The sequence below is a fragment of the Molothrus aeneus genome, chromosome 4 (genome assembly GCF_037042795.1).
Source record: "Molothrus aeneus isolate 106 chromosome 4, BPBGC_Maene_1.0, whole genome shotgun sequence".
Lineage (NCBI taxonomy): Eukaryota > Metazoa > Chordata > Aves > Passeriformes > Icteridae > Molothrus > Molothrus aeneus.
The window spans coordinates 16,604,115-16,628,106 of NC_089649.1; the positions used below are offsets into that span (position 1 = coordinate 16,604,115).

The 23,992-nt window shown below is 39.7% G+C and overlaps 1 protein-coding gene across 1 annotated transcript in view; it reads right to left on the reverse strand.

Moving 5' to 3' along the window:
* The window catches only part of PTPN13 (protein tyrosine phosphatase non-receptor type 13), a 112,655-nt gene that overhangs the window by 48,392 nt on the left and 40,271 nt on the right, over positions 1-23,992 (reverse strand). The window contains exons 6-7 of the mRNA XM_066547996.1: positions 21,745-21,838; positions 9,742-10,305 (exon numbers count right to left, since the gene is read on the reverse strand). Of these exons, the coding sequence (XP_066404093.1) occupies positions 9,742-10,305; positions 21,745-21,838 (658 nt within the window). The remainder of the gene's footprint in view (positions 1-9,741; positions 10,306-21,744; positions 21,839-23,992) is intronic.

The window sequence follows — 23,992 nt, forward strand, 5'->3', positions numbered from 1 at the left end:
GCAGCCACCTCCTCTGAGCCTCCCTCAACATCACTTCCAAGTTAAAACTGATATTAAAAACCTCATTGAGACCCAAGACAAAACCAGATCCCTCCTGCACAAACAAACCAGGTGCAAGCATTTGGTGTGCACCTCTTGTATGTAAAAAGCAATCACCAGAACTCAGTCCCTGGCTCCTTTATGACATGAAAAGAAAAATATCCAGAGAGATAAAGCAAGCACTGGAAAATTATAATTCTGCTCATCTTTGACATCCACAAAATATGATTAACAATCAATTAGTAAGCCCCTAGAGGATATTTAATTAACCAGAACAGCTAAACTGATGTGATGAGAAATCAATACAGCAGTCTCAGTTCCTACTCCCAGGGGATTACATAAATAACATACTGGAGCAAAGGACCCCACAGAAGGGGGTATGTACTTGACATCTGCAACCATCTCCCAGAACTCTCCTAAGCACAAGCCAACAACCATACACAGAATGTGCATTAAAGCAGAACACACACACACACACACACACAAAAAGAGTCTCTACATCTTGGGAATACCAATGCTTCACTGTCAAAATGAGGCAAAAAACCTCAGGTGTCCTCATTTGCAGAAGGCTGTTTCTGGTCTGACTATAGTTAATGCTTTTGAAAACAAAAGCAGTGATATAGAGAAAGCACATATAACTGCTGTGAAAACAAGTGCCAGTCACTACAGCAAGGAACATGCAATGCAAGAATACAAAATGGGGAACACATGAGCAGATGTTTCTGGAGGCTGCAACAAGGAAATCAGAAGTTCCAACTTTTCACACCCAGAAAACAAAATGTGGTGAAAAATTCTGAGGGACCAATAAACCTGCTGCTTAACTTCTGTTAGGTCAGATGACAGGTTAGTCAACAACACTACTAATACAGAATTCCTACAGAAGTAGGAAAAATTTCAAAGATGAAAGAAGCATGAAAAGAAGTAAGATAATGCAGCACTCTAAGAACTAAAGTTTGTTCATGTTTATTTTGGACTGTTTCCAAAACCTTCCTCTTTAAAAGCCTTTATTCTCCCCATTTTTACGCAGCTCACTTGAGCTGTGTAGGCAATCTTTAAGAAAACTGGGAAAGGTAAGCAAAGCTACAAATCAACTCACGAAACCAACAGGTCTCACCAGCCCATCACAGTTGCACAGTTTAGCAGGATAAATCCCACTTTATCCAAAGAACATTTTACCATTTAACTCTGAGAAAGGAACAGTATGGACCTACAGCAAGATGAAAAGAATCCACTGGGGCTGTGTGGGAGCAGTGAGGTTGCTTCAATCTTCCACAATGGCTACCTTCAACATTGTGGATTTTACAACAAAGAAATCTGCCCCCAGTCTAGCAATTACTTGCCTACCATGGGAAATAAAAACCAAATTCAGTGGGTAGCTTTTGGAGATGTGTTTTCAAAATGCTCCTAGCCCTTAAGTGAGGCATCAATCCACACACAACAGTGGAGCTACAGTACTGAAGTGTTTAACTAAAACCAGACCTCTTGTTTCCCAGTAGTTTTATTAGCTGTAGGTTTTTCAAGTCTGCTGAACTGACTTTGAAGCAAGATGATGGAGAGGGAACAATAAAAAATGACGTGAGATTTTAAACAGACTTATTTTTTTCCACTTAGTCAGCAGCCAGAGCTTCTCAAATTGCACACAAATTATGGCTCCATTCTGGTTCTTTGAGACATTAAATTTTAAAAACACCAAACCCATGATAAAACAGAAATATGCAGTTAAACCACGAGACAAGTGTTTGTAGGTGGTGGCATGCTATGGGACTCTGCACGGTGTTTGATTTCTCCTGACTCATCCTGTTAGCAGGGGCTGGTGCCATGCTGTAGGCCAAGAAGTCCATGAACCAAGAAACAAAAAGCAAAATTTCCACACACCATTTATCTCAATGTTGTCACAGATCCTCACATAAGGCCCAACAAGGCTCAAACCTACTCACAAATAGAGCTGGAGACAGCACCTCGCTCCTGTCTTGCCACATCCTTCTCCCTAATCAAGACCACACAACTTAACCCAAGAACACAAGCAAATGTATTCTTTTCATCTGCTGGAAGCATTCAACAGCCTTTCCATGCTGGGCTATCAGGCAAAGTTTCAAAGCAATTAAGAAGCTACATCCTGAAATTTCATGTAAATTCTCTAGATTTATATCCATTTTGCTCAGTTTAGAGAAAACACATACAGATGTGGAACTGTTTGCTGCTGGGGCATCTTCCTTCCAGTTCTCTGCTGGCCTACACAAACATCTGTGTACACCCCTTATACATCCCCCCAGCACTGCACTCCCTCTTAACCAAGTGCCTTCCTTCCAGGGCACAGACAGAATATGCACTGCAGACCTGAAAATACTCCATTAAAATGTAAATATTGAGAATATTCTATCTATAATGCTTGCGTAGTCATCCAAATAATTTATGCTCTCTCCTCCAGCAAGTTCTCCTCAATTCTAATGTAGCATATTAGGATTTAACTTCAAAGAAGGCACTTGGATCATGTCCAAGCTAAGCTTCTAATTAAGAATTGCCTTCCAAAGGCCACAAGTCCCATTTCTGCGATCAAATTAAAGTTTAGATTTTCATACAGTAGTTCCAAAAGTAAGGACAAACTTCTAGACAAACTGTCTGTCTGGGAAGGAGCTGAAAAATGACAACAAAAGCTAGAGACTACAATAAAACAACTTATCTCTCATCTCTTTACAATTTTCCCTGGGAATTCTGAATGGCCTTGGTTTGCTCAGTTTCTTGGGTTTTTTTTGTTTGTTTGGTTAAAAATTTTTGGTGACTGAAGAGAGACTTCAGAACTGATCAAACTTTTATAAACACAAAGCACATTGTAGCAAAAATAATGGCATCAGTTACCTTCCTTAACATTTCACTGTTTAGATTACATCTTTTAACAGAACACTTAGAATGATTCCATTCCTTAATAGAAGAAAACCCATGAGTTTAAGCATGTTTTAAGAGCACGTAACTAAAATGAATATATAGAATTTGTACTAATAAGTGAAATAAGCATGATGCAAAGGTAGATGATGCATTACAAGTTGGAGCGTCTGTCTTTGTACTGCTTAGTGCTCCAGTGGTGCTTTTTCAAGTTCCCTATCAAAACCAGCAGAGCACAACCTCCCAGGCACATCGTGCAGCATGAAATAACAAAACACGCTATTTACGCAAGGCGAGACCCGCAAGCCCAGACAAGTCACTTACAGAGAGCCTCACCTCAGCCAACTTCAACAGAAATCAGAGAACCACATTCAGCTTGGAATTTCATTACCCTGAACACCAGTCACATCAGATACCCAGGTTTTCAAATACACATCATTACAGAATTATTTCTGGCGGCACAGAGAAGGCGGCAGAATTAAACCGACGGTTTCGTGACAGGGAGAGAGCTCTTGTTTGCCCTTTGAAGTTTGCTGGTGGGTGTCTATTACAGGAGAGTGGTACTATAACACCACTTAAAACACATTAACTGTCCTTCAGGAGAAGCTGGGACTCACTTCTTTCCCATGAGTTAAATCAATAGATTAGCTTCATGTTTGCTTTTCCTTTTTCCCTTTTCATCTAAGAAAACTTGAACTATCTCATTCAAGCCAGTATAGGTTTAACAGGAAGGACATCGAGATCCAGTTCAAATTCCTGGTAGGGATTCATATCCAACAACTGACAAAGGAAGCTATCCCATTCAGACTTCCAGGGGGGCAGGCTCATTCTAACTTGCAAGGTTTCCACCACTCACATTCCACATGAGAAAGCTGTACTGCACATGCAGTCCAAGTCACCAGCTATCCAAGCAACCTCCAGGGAGCCCCATCTGGTGCAGAGGGCCTGGCAGGACCTAATGTACCTTAGATTAGATGTAATCTAATGTAGAAAAATGTAGCCTTGGAAAACTGCAGAGGACGCACATCTCTAGTGCTAGGCTGGAAAGGAAAACAGAGAGATTAACAATAACAGCGCCAGGGTCTGGTAGGAACTCAAGAGTCCTGTATTTAGAGAGACACCCCTGTTTTCTGGATCTGGATCATGCCATCTGGGATAAGGTATGTAAACTAACACAGCCCCAGACAGAGTTTGTCTAACAAAGTTGTTTGCCTGTTTTAATTTAAATGTTTTATCCAACTGAGAATGCAATGTATTGACCAGAAATTGACAATCTCAGATTGTGTGAGCTGCTGAAAGCTTGATAGATGAGATAAAGCAGATGCCATTCTGCTGTGCAATTATGCAATTGCTAGAGCTGGTTTACTACCCAATGTTAAGCTGTGAAACTCAGCACAAAGTAATAGCCGCTGATGCCACAGTACTTGTATTTTACAGATATCCCACAAATACCTTCTTCCTTGAAAAGCCAGCATCTCTTGTCCCAGTAAAATCAACAGCTGGAGTTCTCTAACCAAAATAGCATCAGTCCATTATCCTACCTCTCAGATTAATTAAAATGATTTCTGAATATTGTTCTACTGGACACACCAACCACATGAGAATCTATTTTGTTACAAATGAATTTAAATCACACTGCAGCACCACAGAGACATGTGCAAACTGCCCCTTCCTTTGCTTTCACATGCAAACAGATGTGCCATTGTGCATGACTAGAATGGCCCACAGTGAACTCAGAAACCCAGAACACAGAATTCTAGAGAAAAAGGAAGTATGTGCACTTCAATGAATCCACAGTGCTAAGTTTGTAAAGCAACTATTCACTTTTTCCCCCCTAAATCAAATCTCCCATTTAACCCACTTCTACAGAAACTCCCAAATTCAAACCTCTGGGGCTTAATCTACTGGGATACATTTGCTACCAACAGCTACCTGATTACCTGCAGAAATTTTCCCTTATTCAAAAATGCACCTTTAAACTAAGAGAGCACCTAAAATCCAGGCATTTCGAGTATCCCTAACTGTAATCTTTAACTGCAACCTTCCCAGCTAAACACAGGCTGTCATAACATGGAAATTTCATAAATGGGGTCCAAATAAGTCTTCAAGGTAGCTAATCAGAAGTTTCATGAGATAAACACATGGAAGAAGACTTAGGAGGAAAAGACTCTTCTCTAGAAATATAGACTATTACTGCCACTTCTTGCTGACTCTATGAAGCAAGAACAATAATTGCACAAAAACCATAAAATCTGAGGACTTAATAATCTGGGTTTTTTGTTGGAAAAAAATAAAGGTAGAAATAGAGGGGAATAAACACAACTTGTAGGTCTGGAATTCACATGGTCCCCGACTTCAAAAACATTTAGCAAAGCCTTGAGAATATTCTCAAACCACCCCCATTTCCCCACCCCTGGATTCAGCATTCCAGAGCTTCAGCAAGATAAACTTTTTCAGTATCCTCACATCTTTTTTTGCCCTGTATACTATTTCAACCCACAGCCAGCTATATTACTACTCTCATACCTGGTTTTGTCCTCCTGTATTCCACAAGGACATGGGCAACCTTTATGCTTCTATCTCACTTACAACATCCTCATAAACAACACTGAATTTAAATTTTTTTTTTAAAAAAAGGATACTCATTCAGTCAAGTAACATATAAATCCTTTCACTTTGAATTATGCATTTGTCACAGACATCTTTCATGAAAAATCCTTTCTTAGGATTTTTCCTTGTGAGAAACTGCAGTTTCAGCAACCAAAAGTAAACAATGGTTATCTGCTGCTGTGGAATGCAACAGGTAGACCCATAATTAGTCTCCTGTAGATGTTTGGATTTCCTGACCACTCATGGCAGAGCTAGCTCTTACTCTCTGTCTGAGACACAGATCTTTGTTATTCATTCTTTTCTATTCTTAGCTTAACTAGCTTCTGAAGAAACCTTTTCCTTTCTATTTCTTTTTAGTATAATCTTAATGTAACATATATAATAAAATAATAAATCAAACCTTCTAATCATAGAGTCAACATTCTCATCTCTTCTTCATCCTGAAAACCCTTGTGACCACAGTCACATGCATTCACCCAAAACAAAGGGGGGGGGGGAGCTGCCTAAGCAAAAGGAGAGGTTCAGACAAGGCTACCATTACCATCTCACAGCCTTGTGCCTTGCTACTGAGCCACTGGAAGGCAGGCCTAGGATAGGAAAACTTGAGTGTGTGCACACTTGCCAAGTATCAGGAGATACAGTTTGGTGGGAGAGAAGGCAAAAAAACCTGGAGCATGGGGGAACAGATGACACCTTCACACTCTAGAGCTGCAATGCAAGCTTGAAAAAAAATGTAATAGATTGTTACTTTCTCTCTGAAAGAAATGGGACACTATCAGCAGGGGCCAGGCAACAATTTCTAAGTTTCAAAAGAACACTAAAAACAAAACCTGCTCTCTGGGTACAGGTAAGATGTTTGGGTTTAACACCTAACAACTTCTTAACTCTAATAAATTCTAAGGTCACAAAACCTCCATAAGAAAACAAGAACGAAGAAAAAGGCAAAGATGAAGAACTTACTGTCTTGGTAAGATTAACACATACTTTTGGAGTCCCTTATTAGTGATCAGAATTGGCTACACCATAAGTCAAATAGCAGACTCTTGGCCTTGCCCCATCTGGCTAAATGGCACCTAATCATAAACAATCATCTTCAGTATAGAAGTGATAAACAACCTCAACCCTGAAACTGTACAGCAGATTAACATAAGCCAGCAAGTTCAAGAGCAAGGCAGTCACAAGGACCATGTCCTTGTAAGCCTTTTGAGGCTAAATCTGAAATGTTCTAACAGTATATTATAGTGCAATTTAGATGGTCTGCAGCTCACTACAAAGTACCACAGCACAGCTGTAATTAAAGCTCTGTCATTCTTCCCACTATAAACTCTGCTTTTCATGAGTTTATAACTTAGATTGTAAAAATCTGTTCTGAGTGAAAGCTTGGCAAACCAGAGCCTGTGCATAAGAACATGTTCTTTTTCCAAGGCAGTCAGCTGCTTAAGGTTTTATGAAAAGCAGAAAAGTTTTCCAGCTTAACCCAAAGTAAGGTAAAGAAAAATAAGCCATATGTCACTTAAATTCCTTTGTAGTTTGAGGAGGGAAGTTTTATCTCACCAAGTTCAACTCACAGAGAGTCCAATGTCACTTCACAATTCAAAAATGGAAAAACAATGCATACAGCCAAAAGCAGAGGCTTAATACAATTTACACAGGCTTAGCTGTAACCTAGACCTGGGCTCAACTGCAGTGAAAATATCCCCAGACCTACCAAAGAGAAGGCAGATTGTGTCTCCTCTGCTACGCAGCCATAACCCTGTTTCCTGTGACTCCTTGCCCATTCCTCCCCCTCCAAACTGAACTGAACTCTTATTCCAAAGTGCATGAACTTTTGAAGTTAGTTATTCTCCTTCTCTATTTTTCACTCATGCCTCTCAGCTGCTCTGGTCAGAAGAGTAATTCCACACACACTTGACACTTGATAGTGTTGGATGTGGAAATATCTGTCTACCCACTAAGTACTTCAAAATTACATACAACAGTAACACACAAAAACTCAAGACTGTATTTTTCGTTTCTTTGACAGATGAAACTGGCAATAGAGTTTTTACAAAAGATCTCAAGAGACATGTCTCGTGTAAAAAAATGTAAGATGAGGATTGGTATGGAACAAAAAAAGGAAAAGGGAAAGAAGTCTTAACAGACCAGCAGACTTTATGTATTAAGACTTTTGTGAATCTGCTTGCTAAGGCAGAATAGATACTTCCAGTCTGGCTTCTCAAGCCCTAAAAGACATAACAGCAACTAACTCCTATGTGAAAAAGCGTTCATCATCCATCTTACTAGAATACTCCTTTAAACTGGTTCATTAAAAATTCACATTCACAGCTAGTTTCTGGTCCAAAAGATTTTCTTTAAGTAGTTAACTGACCAACGAAATTGAACAATTGAGAGCCTAAAATATAACAGTAAAGCAGACATGCCCACCTTCACGAGTGAAACACACCTTCCTTGAAAATAGAAAACTCTGAAACTCAGCTACCTGTTGAGAAAGTGTCTTTACTTTTTTCCTAGCAAGTAATTCAGAAGGATGGGCAGTGAGTCATTGGCTATTGCCTCAGTCTTCCCGGTACATGTTTGTCCCTCAGCCTCTGTGACTATTAAGGCCCAGTCCCCAGTTTACTTTGACTACACTTTCACCCATTCCCCTTCTGAATTGAGTAGTTTCACACATCTGACCGATCTCAGTTTGCAAGGCACGGGCATGTTTTGTTTTCTGCCATCTCCCAATCTGCCCGAATGAGAATGATAAACCCATTGCTCATCAAGGGGTTTGGCCATGCTTTTGGTTTTGCTCTTATGCAACACAAACCTGCACAAAGCTGCACTCCTGAACAACAAGGCTATTGAGCTTTCCCAATGCTGGGAGTGGCCTCCTCTTAAACCCTGTAAGCTGCCTATCCCCAGCGATACCAGTTGACTCATAAACTTGAGATAGACCCTGTTGATTTCAGACTCTTAAACCAAAAGCCAACCAGCTTCCCTCATTAGACATCCCGGTAGATAACAACAGATAATAAACTTCTACAGAGATAAACAATGGTAATGATACAGTGTTGCTTTCATCTGTGTTCAGTTCTTCAATGATAACGTGACCCTCACTCCTCATTGGAAGATGCTGATCTGATAGCACAGGACAACTCCAGCTGTACAGAAATCACAGCAGCTTTTTAACCTGCCTATGCCACTTCAGTTACACTCCTCCTTTCTGGAACAAAAGGCTCACATGCACAAGAGAGGATCAGCTTCCCATGCTAATTGCAATACAAGAATCTCCCAAGCTGGCTACAAAGGGCATGAGCAGGCATTTTCAGAAATTCAACCTTTACAAAATGCTTTATCATCTCTCCTTAATATGGAGGTGTTTACACCTCAGCCAGAAGAAGGAAGTCAAGGTAGGGTGTGTTTTCACAGTTACTCCTGTCACACAACAGGCAGGCTAACTCATGAGTCTTTGAGTGCCCCTGAGTAAATGCCTGAGCCAGCTCTATACGTACAGCTCTTGCACCATACACCTTGGATGACCAAGTGATGCTTTCTGGCCCAGCATAAGCAGGATCCAGCTCTGCTCTCAGTTTCTATCCAACTGTCTCAAACTTACAGCCCCTGAAAATCACCCCACAAAACCAAAGAAAATAAAACATGTAGTTCTAGTTCCAGAGGGTTCTGCATCAAGGTAATTTTATAACTTTCCCCACAACAATTACAAAGACTTGTTCTTCCCCCATGCATTTTCTTAATGAACTGATGGAACTTGTGTGAAGTGCTCCCACTGCAGTGAAGATCTGAACACAAGGCCAAAAAAAAAAATTCATATTTAAGGGCTTAAGTCCAGAGTTATACAGCACAAAAACAGAGATCTGGAGATTAAATTCTGCCTTTCCTCAGGGGCATAAATCCATCTTGAATAGCTGGAGATGAGAACCTTCCTTTAAGGAAAATTGCTTGACAATTGGCTGTTACCAGCTTTTTTTTTTTTTTCTAATTGTAATTTATGAGCTTGATACTGGTTAGAGATCAACTATTCTGAGTGAGCGATCTGGACAACCAATTTATCTTCATTGACAACAGAGTAATGACTTCACTTTATGTAAAAAAAAGATGAAGCAAAGCCCTCAGCTGTTTCAAGAACTGCTACAAGAGAACTCAACTTTATAATAATGAGACATCTTTGTTTGACGAGTGGAATACTGAGAAAATCAAAGCTTCACTAACCTTCTACATTCATAGCTTCCCTCAGAAGCTGCAACTTCTTCTGTCTCTCTCTTATCCTGTCAAAGGCACTTGATATTGCTGCAGAAGTTGATGTCTCAGGCATGTGGCGTGTTTGGTCCAGCTTTTGTGGTCCGAAGACATCCAGTGCTATGCTCCCATCAGAGTACCTTGCTTCCTTGTTCCTGGCAGCAGTAGAAGTCCTTACTGTAAATGTTTCACACTGATGGCTGTGCCTGTGAGGGCCTCCAGCATGGTCCCTCTCAGCTGCCTTGTCAGTAGTGCAAAGCAAATCTGTGGAAGAAGCCCATATTTTCCGTTTGGGAGGAACATCTGTGTGAAGGTGACCTTTTTTCTCAAGCTCACTGGTTTTACACCTATGAGGACAGAAAACATCTTCCTGACCCGAACTGTAATCTGCAGAAATGCCCTGGAAAAACTCTTCCTCGTCTTGTGTTCCTCTAATGGACAGAAATCCCATAGACTTGCTAAGTCCTTTGTTAAGGGTGGTCTGTTGAGAGAAGTGAGCTCTGTGTCCATCAGGCGCATCAACCGTCAGTGTTTTTCCTGGAATGAGGAGACATTTCATATATGTAATTTTCTACCTAATACACAGGAGTCCAACACAAATTAGTCTAAGTATATGATGAACACACGCTTGGGCATTGGTTTTACCCCACAAAGCATTGAGAAGGCTGCTCCAAGGGCTCCCTCAGTCAACAAAGGCAGAAATACGACTGCTTCATACATGATGACCATTCTATTTCTTTTATTTCTAAAAAGCTCAAGAAAAAAATAAGGCCTACTGTAATTCTGCATTAACAGTAAAAACTCCCAAACTACCACATACTTGCTGAAAGTTGTTTCCTCATAAGTTTCATTTTCAAAATAGCCTGGACTATCACCAAAAATACTACTTAATAATCAATCTGAAATCAGCCATTCCTCTCACACCCAAATACACCGCCTACAGGTTTTAATAACAAGTCCAGGTTTGTTCTACAGATTTACAGATGCCCTGCAATAGAGTCAGCAGTAAGAAAAGAATGACTGTGTACTTAGGAATTATAAAAATCCTAGATCTTCCTCTAATGACTAATTTTGGTGACTACAGTATTTCCTGGTAAAGAATACTCTGAAACAAAACCAACAAAGCTCCCAAGGTTAAAATGACTCTATGAGTCTGCACCCTTTGAGTTTCACTAATACACAGATCTGCCAATTCTTAGGAATTCTTCTCCCTCTCCCTTCTCATGAAATTACTTCCAGAATAAAAGAAACTGCCAGAGGTGGAACCATATCAATGAAATATGTGGTCTCTGAAGAATATCATATCATGGTAATCAAGAAGTTTTTTCCCAGGTGGAGTCAGCATGGCATGTGACTGATGCCTTCCTTAGAGCTAGCTCCATCTTTATGGTGATATTCCCATGTACATTCTTTAAGAAGGAGCAGCCTTAAAGATTTCACTGCAAAAGCAAGCACTTATGAGTTCAAAGTAATCCCTGTGCTGTATCTACTACTCCTAAAGGATGCATCACAATCCTGTCTGAATCGATTGAAATTAACTGCCCCACTTGCACAGCAGGCTCCTGATGATCTTTATCTAGAGTATTATCCTTCCAAACAGAATTTCACAGAATGCTTTAGGGATGTTTGGAAATGTAGTCACTAATGCTTTAAAAGCTTATGGCTTTTAAAGGTGTAAACACCTTTCAAGTCTGATATACTTCTTCAAGAAGGGCTGTGCTTTTAGATTGTAGTTGTTATTTCTGTGATATTTAACTAACAATCTAAACCAGCAAGATTTAAGCCAAATGCAACCAAGTAGCCCCTTGCTTCCTACCACCATGCAAACACATGATGATAAAATGTTAGGGTTTGGATTGTCTAAAGGTGTCTTGTAAGAAATCACACACAATTCCCACATGCTCTAGCCAAGAAAATAAAAAACGCTTTTTCCAGTGAGAACACACTAATCTTCTAAAAGGATCTGATACCTCATTTTGTATTTTACAAAGATAGCTTTAATATTAAACTAAACATAATTATCTTTGTGGTCAAGTAAATATTACATTATTACCTTATTCTCAGACTATACATCATCCTAAGGCTGGTATACGTATAATTCACACACAAAAAAGCCTTTTAAAAATAAGTGCTCATTTTGAAGTTCCCACTATCCATCTAAAGCAGTGGGATGATACCCACTCTGCAAACATGTACTTCACATTCATGTACATGCACCAAGGACAAACATTCCTGAACAGAACTTTAACTCAGTCATTTGTGAGACAAAGAACTAAATACTGCAGTTGGCTTTTTAAGATGGCCAACAGGAACACAAATCAAAAGGAGCTCTGAGAATCCTCCCCAGTAATGAGAGTTCCAGGATAATTTTAGGCCGGAAAAAACCAAAACAACCTCCTCTACACACTTTAAAAAAACCCCAAACACCCACTTCTTTAACACTGAAAGCATTTACATGCAGGGTCCTTACTGAACAAAACAAAGGCAAACAAAGCAGAAAAATACCAAGAGAAGCAGGCAGCTGCAACTCCCATGCACTACCACAGCTATGCACACAGGATTACTTGCTACAGAATTGGTCATGACTCAGAAGAACATTCCTGCTTCAAAAGATCATTTAGGTCTCTGCACACTGATCCTGTTGCAGGATCACATGCAATGAAAAGAGTCACAAGATACTTTCAGAACCTGTGGGTATCCTCACCACAGCACAGTCCAGAGACACAACCCTCTCTTGCTGTGGGCTGGTGAGAACTCCAGCAAAAGAGCCCTGTCAGTGAAAGAGAGTGCTGGGGGTAAGGAGCATCCTCCTCACCAAAGCTGTGGACTTGGATATACCAGAAGCTATTTCCTGTCTGCACAGAAGCACTGAAGACCCAAGCTCCTTTGCCTGAGCACACCAGAGATTCTCTCTACTCCCCATCCACTGGGCCTTCCCTAACAAGAAAAGTGAAGTCCATGAGCACTGGCTCATGGGCAGTGGCTAGGGAAGTGCTCATGGCTACAGCTTTGCCACTCAGCCAGCCAAGGGCATGATGAGGCAGGAGATGAGTTGTCCTGCCAGGAAGCAGAGCAGGAGGTGTTCCACTTCCACACTGCTCTTCCACTCTACAGGTCTAACTCAGATCCACACTGACTTCTGCAGTCAGTGAGAGATTTCTACACAGTACCAAAATGAATGTACAGCTGGCCTCGATATTCAGGCTTGAGACTGTAAAATTCTCTTAGAAGTCTTTCATCTGTCCTTTATTACTCTCCCCATTCCCACTTCTGCTTTTTATCAGCCTTGCCAATTCTTCCCACCTGTGCAAAACCCGTCCCTCTCTACGGGACATTATTTCAACAAGCTCTGCCCTAACTGACTGACAGTGCCAACATGAGCTGGTTAAAAATCAAACACATGATTTTAGGGAGACTTTAGGGCAAGGAGTGCACAGCCTGGGTATCTTGAGAGGGCAAACTGAAACAAAGCAGCAATAGAGAACTCTGAGACCTGTACTTTCCCAGGCAAAACTGCATGCTGCTTTTAGCACCAGAGCACAGAGGGATCAAGGGCAAGACTTCTCAACACAGAAGTAACTCAAGTGCAAATACCAGTAGTAAAATTGGATTAGGCAATCAGTCCAAGCCAATATTTCTGTTTTTAATAAGGTAAATCTGTCCTCATCCCTTCTTCCTTTTTTGAAGTACTATTACAGACTTTGTAAGTCACACGATCAACTGTTAAGGTATTTTCACTTTTTTAATCCTGGACTTCCTCCACTACCTCAGCACTACTTGGATCAAGAGTCCTAAATGACTGCAGGAAGTCTCTTTCAGCACAAGGCTCATGTATCAAGATTCCCAAAAACAGTACACCTCCAAAACAGAGCAGACTGGAATAATATTCCCTCTTAAACATGTGGATTTTCAGTTGAATGGCACGCTCAATTCCAAATTCATAAGTCATAATGTGGTTTATTCTTCAGCTTTCCCCCCCTGCCCCCAGCTTTTATAATCAAATGTGTGGAAAAATGAAGGAAAGCACCACTAGCAAAAATCAATATATAAGGAATAAATATCTAACTAAATGATCAAAAGGAACCTGCATAAGGGAACTTGTATGTCTTTATAATGCAAGACTCATTCTACGACCTTCCCCTTTAAAACAAAAAAGTTTGTATTGGTAGTGAAAACTCTGGAGACCTATCCCAACGGCTCGACTGGAGACATTAATTACACCACCTGAGACCACACAGAGCTACTCCAGGCTTCAGTTACCCAGGTGTGCAACAGGACAGAGCAGAGCCTCCCTGTTTGTCAGTGAGGGTGACAGAACAAGCCATTGGCAATTAAGATGCTGCAGCATGTAAGCAACTTCAAAAGGAATACTTTCCCCTTCCCCAGTTCCTTCTCTGTTGCACTAGACTCTCCTCCTTGCTCATCTGAAGAGTGTATGGGTTCTTGATTCCTCATATCGCCCTCGGGTGTTTATCCTCCACTTGATGTTACATTAGCGCAATTATTTATAATTACTGCAAATAATTCAAATGCAATTACAGTAACTGTATCATTCCTGTGTATAATATATAGTGAGGGAATATATACAATAAAAATAGCAATTAATCACCAGGAGTTCACGATTAAATTCCCTTCTGGTGCTAAAATGAAACTCTAGTTTTCCACACACACCTTCAACTGCCAGATGTTACATTTGCTAAACAACCATAGATCTGCTTCCTTCTTCCTTTGGTGTTTCCAGCTATGAATGCATCTACACCCTTTTACAGGAGTGTCATTCACAGACCATCTTTCTCTCAGGCTGACAGTAATCTGGTTGATTTTCCTCTGAGAGAGAGCTGTTGTCTAACTAAATCCAGTCTGTCTGCTATTACTTGTGTACCAGCCTGATCATACAGGCAATTAATCCAATATTAAGTCAGCACAAATACTGTTGGTACTATCACACACTGTATCTGTTTTTGCTGGCTTAACTCAACTCAATTTTCTTTAAAGTTTTTCTGCCTGCCCCTTCCTTTAGTTTGCACAAAATAGAACATCTTTTTCAACTCTGTTATAGATTTTGACTTGTGGATGTATGTAGATGCACACATATGGGAGTGGGGGGTGGTTAGGAAGAGGGGCTGGGGGGAGCAGGGAAAGACTGCCCACACGTGCATGAGAACACACACCATCTCTGCCAGATTGGAAGGTCTCAAGAGAGGAAATTATTATACAGGAGTTTAAAAAACATCTCCCACGCCATCTTTGTGCAGAAAACAAAGCAATAGGAAAAAACTCTTTCTCCCCAGACAATGTGGTTAGTTTCTAAAATATGAGTGGGTAGCTGATGGAGGAGTTGGGTTTGCAATCCCTTTGGGGCAGGCTAAAAGCCAAACAGAAGACAACAGAGCCAGATGTGGCCTGTGGCTTCACTGCTAGGAATGGCACCCCCTCTTTTCCTTTCTAAATTGTTGAGAAAAATCCAAGTTTCAGATGGAAATACTCCTAAACAATGTATTCTCTATGAAGGAAGAATTGAACTGGACACAAGGATTGTTGAAAGCACTATATGTAATGGCCAAATTATAAATCCTGCATAAAAACTTGCAGTCTGCTTTGGACTGACAGCTTTCCTATCAAAAAACACCAAACAGCTCAAAAAACCAGGCATCTTGTTCAGAACAGTGGTAGTGAGCTTTGCCAAGCAGTACTTCATATTTCATAAATGCAACATTTTACCTCTTCCCTTCCTAGGCACCTCTGCAAGAAAAAGCAACCATTGCTCTTTCCCACTCAGCTTTATGGGTCAGGGTATTTTTGTGGTACATTTCTCAACCAAGTAGGCAAAAGATCCACCTAGCTACTCCTTTCCTGGATTTTTGTGTATCCCAGGAGAAGCTCAGTGATACAGCTGCTTTTCTGTACAGAGACAGCATTTGGCATCTCTAGATTGGTTTCCTCATTGATCTTTGTGTCTGCTCTTGTTTTAGCTTCAGAGTTCTGAGTTTGTCCTCAGCATTGCTCTGGAAACATTTCCAATAGCACCAGGCTGGAAGCTCCCTATACCTGGAGAAATTATACCTAAATTTAAAAGATCTCCACCAATGTCAACCACCAGTACACTAGATGCAACACAAACACTTATTGGAAGAAAACAGGCATGACTTTTGGAGTGAAAAAGAATAAATTTTTTTTTTCTTTCAACAAGAAATCTTCATCTGGCTTTCATTTGTTTTTGCTGAACTCTGGAAGTTATTCTCCACCTACTCAGTTCTTTTTTTCTGGAACTGAGGAGCCAGGGGAAATTAAAAGAAAAAAGTTCAAAAAGTATATTTAGCAGATTTACAGATGACAGACTTTCAAGCAAATAGAAAGAAGTTTGTGCTGCAGTTTTTAATAATTTAAGTCTGTGTGTTTGCATTTTTCAAGATAATGTTTAAGCTACTTCAGTTCACACATGGAGGTAATCCTATATACTATAGGATGTGCAGTAATACTATAAACCATTTCTTTATAGAACAAAAGTAGTGTTTTCACCCAGATCAGGAACTAAAACATAATGCACAGCCAACTTCACTGGATCAATAGAAAAAAGGGCACATTTTCATTTATTTGAGTTTTTTGTTGCTATTATGGAGAGTGGTAAATAAACTGTAGAATATTTTTAAAATTAAAATCAGCTGCACTTAGCCTTAGCAATTTCCATTCAGTTTACAACACCTACCATTTTTGTTACACCTGAGAGTGCATACAGTCTAATTAAACAGGGAGTTGACCAATATCCACAATTTTGATCACTATTTCTAAATATTTCCTATTGTGTACAGTTAAGGTGAATCTAAATGATATTTCAAGCCTTCATTCATGGAGCACATATTTTTGGCAGAGAAAAAGGTCAGAATACAACTGTAATATTATATGAATTGGACTTGTGATGGTCTACCACATTGTAAAAGTCAAGTTAAAATCAGGGATCCTCATGGAAGGAAATCCAAAACACCTGTTAGCTGCATCTCTTCAGAAGATGAAATATCTCCAGCAAAGGTCTGTCCTTGGTGGTCATGGATCATCAACTTAAATTGGAACTTTGCAAACAAACACACAAGGTGCAGAATTTCAGGTATTTGATGGTTGGGAAGGAGGTTTCCAGGCAAGCACAAGTTAGGGAGATTTCAACTGAGCATTAAATAGCCTACACATCTTTTTAAAAGATAAATTGTGGCAAAGAGTAACAGAGTGAATTAATTCTTGCTTTATGTTTGGAAGAGTTGGACAGTTATTTAATCTTTTGTCACACCAAAAGGACTTTATGAAGCCAGTTAAGTAACTTTCACCTATAATTCTTGATCTAAGAACACTTTTAAGGTCTAAGGTGCTTTTAAGTACAAAAATTAAGTAACTCATTGGCTCAGATGACTCATGACAGGTCTTACTGCTTTTATTTCTGCTGGATCAGTCAGCAGAAATAACACTGTGTTCCCAATATGACTTGACTAAAACCAAACATTCTGTAATATTAATTTACAATAAATTACTTCTGCAGCCAACCCTGCTGTAAAACTCATTCACCAAGATAGCCACAGAAAGTGAGTCACAAAAGAGACAAAAAAAAATTTAACTGGGGAGAATATTAACACAAAGCTGTTTATTAATTTAATAATTATCTTGAAGATAAAGATGGAAATGAATAGCTGAAAATAGCGAAGCTGGTTACATAAGGTGAGCAAAATATTTGATTTAAACATGCGAGGTGAAAAAATTTCAAAACATTTATCCTAAGTCAACAATAAAGTCCTGGCAATTATAATTGTGGATTAACATGGTATGGAAAACTGATCCTAAGAATAATAAAATTCAAATAAAGGAAAAATTGTATCATTTTACAGAGACTGCATGTATCTAAGGCATTAGTTGGCTACTCTCCAATTAGAAGCACATCTCTCTTACTGAACCATCTCTTGTATTCATGAACTTAGCATGACTTAGCAGCACAATTTAAGTTACATTCTCCAAGTAACTTTCCAATACTCTAAAGTTCACAATAAATGCCATACCCCTTATGCTGCTTTTTCTCCATGTGACAGATATTCTATTCAACATGAATTCTAAGATTTTCACAACAACTCAACAGAACTTCACCTCAGTAAGCATTAGGCAAGTCCTCTGTCCTTTCCAGCAAAGATTGCTGCTCACTGTATTTACTTTACTTACAATACACTAGGGAAGTGACTAGGAAAGTTATACACATTCTTATGTGCACCCACCTCACCTCCTCCAATCATCCCCATGCTAAACTTGACCCAAAAAGTGTTCTCAGAGGCAGTTAAACCCAAGAAAAGGGTAAAAGATGACTCACAGAACTTCTAACTCATCAGACAGATGAAGGTTCAAAATTGTCTCTTAGTAGCTTACTGACCTATTAAATGCTTGCCAATTTGCAACTGGACTAAGAGGCATTTATTTCAGCTACAAACAGCAGCAGAACAGCACAGTGACAAATCAGGGAAAAAGGACTTTGTGCCTTCCTGAGTTGTTTTGGGTTTTTAGCTTCTTTTTTAAAAGGTAACATTTTTCTTAAAGCTTCATCTGGCCTTCTACTTGTGGCTCCTCAATTTATAAGATTATGAGATTATATTTAATCAGCACTACATTCTATAGCTCACTTTGCCTGAAATTTACAGCTGTGCTCCAGGGCTGTGCTATCTGTGCTGTTATTGACTGAATTTGCACCAGCAAATCTGCACAGCATTGCAGGAAAAGAAATAACAAGCACTGAATCTCCCTGAATCAAATGCAAGCTGTTGCCCATTAGTATCAGACAACCATTTCACTGGGTCCTCATCAACTTCCAAATACATGACTCAGTGTACTTAACATCAGTGTAAAAACAGAACTGAAAACAGCAAGAACTGGTTTGGTTATTTGAGGGGTTCTGTTTTGTATATTACAATTCCCTGAGGTCTCAGCAAAACAAAGATCAAGCAATGGATCGAAGATCAAAATAAAGAGAAGATGGTGCTACTAGGAAAAGGCATTAAGGGATTAAGGCATACTAGGAAAGCTGACTGATAACAGAAGCAGAATTGGGAAAGGTTTTGGAGAAGCTAAGAAGGTAGTAAAGGTTCCAAAGAAAAGGAGAAAAATTAGTTCCACAAATAAATAATACAGTGATACAGAGAAATTGGAAACGTTTGAGTGGAAACAGGTCAGGCAACACATAAAACGAATGAGTGATTTCCATCTTTTTAAAATGAAAATAGAGACTCAAATATCAGAAAACATGAAAAATATTTTCTGCTTCAAGGGATGGGGGGGAAGACAGAACCATAATACCAAAATATCATAAAGCCTACAAGGTAAGTGAAAAGCAGTTGTGCTCATTGAGAGCTCATCCTAAAAAGAATAGAAAAAAATCAAGTATTCAAGAGCATCTCATTAATAACTTGTACCTTTCAGACCAAGCTTGGAATTATGCAGATAATATAATGTTTGCACTGGAAGAGTGAAGCACAAACATTTATTCTCTGGGCTGCCACACATTTTCTGTAACACACTACACATGCAAGCACTTTCCATGAGCTTCACAGGAACAGGTGTTAAGGGATGAGGACTATTCAGCCAACTTTGTAGTCTGGGGGTTGTCAGGTTCTCTCATTCCACAAATATTATTTGAGTAAAGATTCTATTAAATTAGAACTCTTCAGATAGTATGAAGTTCCCTAAAAAGAGAACTTTTCTTTCAGAAAGTAATTTTGACTGAGGTTGCTTAAAACTCTCTGTTAAACTTACTGGTTGATAGCAGCTGAGCCAAGTGGCTTCAGTCTCCAAGAATAAGAGGAAAAAATGACATTTTTTTCAAGTTAGAGAATATGGTAAAAAAAACAGCAATTGGATCATCTAGTCTACTTCCTCTGAGTTAAAGACAGAGTCCTCAGAGGAAGTTTCAGACATTACATCTTATTCACCCTGATGCTGACCCAGAAAGCCACGAAGATATTGGCTGGAGCTAATAGAGCGATCTCCAAAATTTAGTAGAACCTAAAACAAAAGGGTTTTTGTTAAGAATAATGAAGAGACTGGGGACAAGCATTACTTCAGGAGAAAGAAAAATCTGCTAAAAGGTTTAAACAAAGCTGTGGGTAGGAAAACAAATGTACAGAGAAACAAAACTCCTCAAACCACAAACATTTAAAAAGAGTTAAAGATTTTCTACGAAAATGAATAACAAAACAGCAAAAGACTGGTCAGCTGTATTAGAGAACAGAAAGCTAGAAACAACAAAGAAAAGAATAATCAGAGTTTGCTAATGCAGTGAGAACAGACTTTAAAGACAACCCTGCCATGTCCCCAAAACTTTACAAATATTTTGCTCATTCCCAAAACACGGTTAACTATGGTTACAGAATAAAAAGCAGAATAGGGGATGGAAAGAGGGTATAGAAATGAAAAACTTGAGGTAGTAAGGCATTTTGCTTAAATAAAGTTCTTGAAAAACATACGGAATAGGGTAGTACAGGCAAAAGAACAAAGGTGTGTAAAGAAACAGTGATGTTTATTGGACAACACTGGAGACTGGGAAGCATAGGGTTAAAGAATTAACAAATTAACAACCAGGAAAATAAGGCTCTGGTTCAAACCTTAAAATTAGTGGGAACCAAGGAAAGAATTTATTTTAAGAAAGCTCTTAAGAAATTCAGAAAAGGCAGACATGACACAGTTTATGAATCCAGTGAACTAGATTGATCCAGTCCCAAAAGATCTCCCTATTGCTACAGAAGTATTCTGGGGAAAAAAAAAAAAGAGAAAAAGAGAAGAACCAGTAAGAAAACAAGAAAACAAAGGCCCTGAGAAAGCTGTCAGAACAGTGAATTTGTGCCAGAAAATAAGAAACAGCTTGTACCAGAAACTGTTCCTAAACACACAGTGCTGTAAGGGAAGGGCTGACAACCACTGCCATAAGTGTTTCATATGAAACAGTAGCATAATCTAGCCTCATCTTAAAAAAAATTATATATATATATATCTCAATAAATGAAGACCACCAATCCCTTGCCAGACTTGTGTCTAATTTCCGCAGTTCATATTGTCCCTGACAACTTCATGGGTTATTTCAGTTCCTGCTTTTCACTGCATTGTTGCTTGACACAAAGCCAAAGAACAGAGGAGCAACTTGAGCACATCAGCAACATATCTTTGTTGCAATGACTTAGACTGGTCCAAGCTGATGCCTTATAAAATGTTCCTGCTCAGCTCCACAATTCTTCCAGAAAAATTAGAGACTAGCCTTTTGGAAGAATACATCCTCTTGTCTAAAAAGCCAAGCACAGAGCTGATGCTGCCAGTGACCTTAAACAACATCTGTGATCTTAAACAACAAAAAGTCATGGCAAACATCAGCATTCAACCTACATCACTTTAACCTTTTTCCTCCAATAGCAACCATCTGTCTCCTCCCTGGTCTCCCAGCTTCCTCTGTCCTTACTTCCCTGAAGTAAAGTACAATCCTACCTGGCATACATATCTACCTCACACTATCAAAGCATAGCAGAACTGTTATAGAATATATACCACTTCTCTTCAGGAAAAAAAATAGGCAGCAAAAGAGCTTTGTGTGCACGGAAAAGAGTCCAGGGCTCCTTGGGATGCAGGAAGAGATGTCTTGTGCAATTAGAGCTGTGATGAGGGAGCAGAGTCCACAGGAAAGAGGGACCAAGGGAAAGCTGCTTCCTGTTCCTCTAGCTGACCAACCTCCTTTCAGGTCAGCTGACAATCTCCTTTCTCCAGAAGCAAAACATTTGGCTGAGAACCTTTAAAACCTGTTCCCACCATAAGGACTGAATTCAAAAACAAATATTTTCTTGAAACCATCACCAACTTTTAGCTAGATACTAAACCACCAGAATTCTGTGAATGTAAGTCCTCCTCTATTTGATTTCTTTGTTTGCAAAATCTCCCCAAACCTGGTCTTCCCCAGGGCTGCAATGAAGCACTTACCTGTGGGAAGCCCTTTTCCCCTCAGCCTCTCCCGAATAGCCTGGCTCCTGTCTGGCTGCAATTTTCTATCTCCATTACAAGACAGCTGATCCATCTGCAAAAAAAGGCAGTAACAAAGTCAAAAGGTAGGAAGAGCTCATATAAGTATAAAACAAGCATTGTTTTTATGTAAATGCACAATATTAGTCAGTGTCAAAGAGTTAAGTGCAGAATGGGAGTTCAAACTTTTTAATAAAGAACTGATTCATCAGTGAGAATGTCGCCTTGAATTATCCATATTTAAACAGTGTGACCTTTATTTAATGACACATTTGGTCTACCTTTTTTCCACTAAGAATAAATTAAGTTCACAACTTAAACACATTCCACCCCTACAGCATACTGAAGGGACAGAAGCACTCAAAAACCATCTTCCATGATTACAACATGACTAGAACTTGCCTAGTTCTACCCAGGAGTTATCTGCATAACAGGAAGAACTGTCTTGTACCCTCACAGGACTGACTGCACATGCCAAATCACATGCACCCATTTGTGAGCAGCCTCTTCAGCCCCTCAGGCACATTCCTTTCACGTGTCATTCCTTTTACTCCCACTAACTTTTCACTTAACCTTATTTTTTTTAAATCACTACTTCCCTAGGAAAAAAAACCTTTCACATGTACAATCATTCAAAGAAGAGTTTATTTGCTACAATAAAACATTCTCAGTGAGATCTTTCCATATAGTGGGAGTGTAACCTGGACAGCAGGAGGGAAAGAGAAATCAAGCAGACTTCACAGTTACAATACAACTCAGTTAACATGAAACAGACTGAATCAGCCTGGGGCTATATTGCCCTTCACAAACCATATTAACGTGGCAAATGAAAACATTCAAATGGGACCTCTCAGCTGTGCTTCAAATGACCAGTTAGAGATAAGACCCCTGGAGCCTCTCATGAGGCCCATCAAGATTAGAGCATGCCAACCTTGGAATAATAAGTTGCACTCTGCCTCTGAAAAAACAAAATTTATACATTTTTCTTGTTAACTTACAAAATTTCAACACACATACAGAGCACTGAACATTAACACCAGCAGGGCTGGCTGGCTAAGGTGCACAAAAACCTAGCAGCACAGCTATGCTGTCATTGCTCTGTTAACTCTTGGTTCTATTCAGCTAGTTTTATTTCTTGTCTTCTTGTAAAGCCAATGCAGTGACACATTCAGAATTAAAAAGGTCACTGGCAGAGGAAATGAGCAAAGCTTCAGCACTGGATAACTGCTAGTCCCACTCCATTAACAGCATGGACAGGAGACTGGGAGCACACTTGCTGGATTCAGCTCTGCACTGGATTTCAGAACAAGTACTTGGGAGCACTGTTACTGTCTTGGGCAGGCTGGTTGAGATCCGTCTGCCACACTAACCCCAGACTCCCTGGAAGCCTGCTGACAAAAACAAGAGGAGGGAAAGCAGAAAACTTGCTACCCTGAAATGGCCATCAACAGCTTGGAGAATAATGACTTAGAGTGGCTGTTTCTATAGATTGTGGTCTGATATAAAATTTGGATCTTTATTTTAACAGCACCACTGCTGAAGGCCCTGTAGCCTTTTATTTCACTGAACCACAGACTTGGCAACTACACAAGACTTCAGACACTACAGTGAGGAGCACTGGACTGACAGATATACCTCACAGGCTAGACAATGCTTTGTGGAGCTCAGGCTCAGCACTATTTCTGGAGGCCTGGCATAATCAGCTGCTGTCAAATATTAGACAAATGCAGGGGACTCTTGCCTTCTGCATTTCCAAACCAGATACATAAAGCAACTATCTAACAATCAGATCATACCTTTCCATTAGGGAAAAAAAAATTAAAAAAGGAAGCATCAGCAAATTAATCATTTTTCATGAATTTCAGTTCTGTCTCTCTAAACAGAAATTTTTAATTTACATGGACCTGCTGCAAAGAATCCAGAGAAAGGACACTAAGCTGATTAGAGGGATGGAGCACCTCTCCTACAAGGAAAGGCTGAGAGAATTGGGGTTGTTCAGGCTGGAGAAGAAAAGGCTTGGGGTGACCTAATTGTGACCTTCCAGTACCTGAAGGGACCCTACAAGAAAGACAGAAAAGAACTATTTACAAGGGCATGTAGTGACAAGGCAAAAAGAAAATGGCTTCGAACTGAGAGTAGATTTAGATTAGCTCTTAGGAAGAAGTTCTTTACTGTGAGGGTGGTGAGGCACTGGCACAGGCTGCCCAGA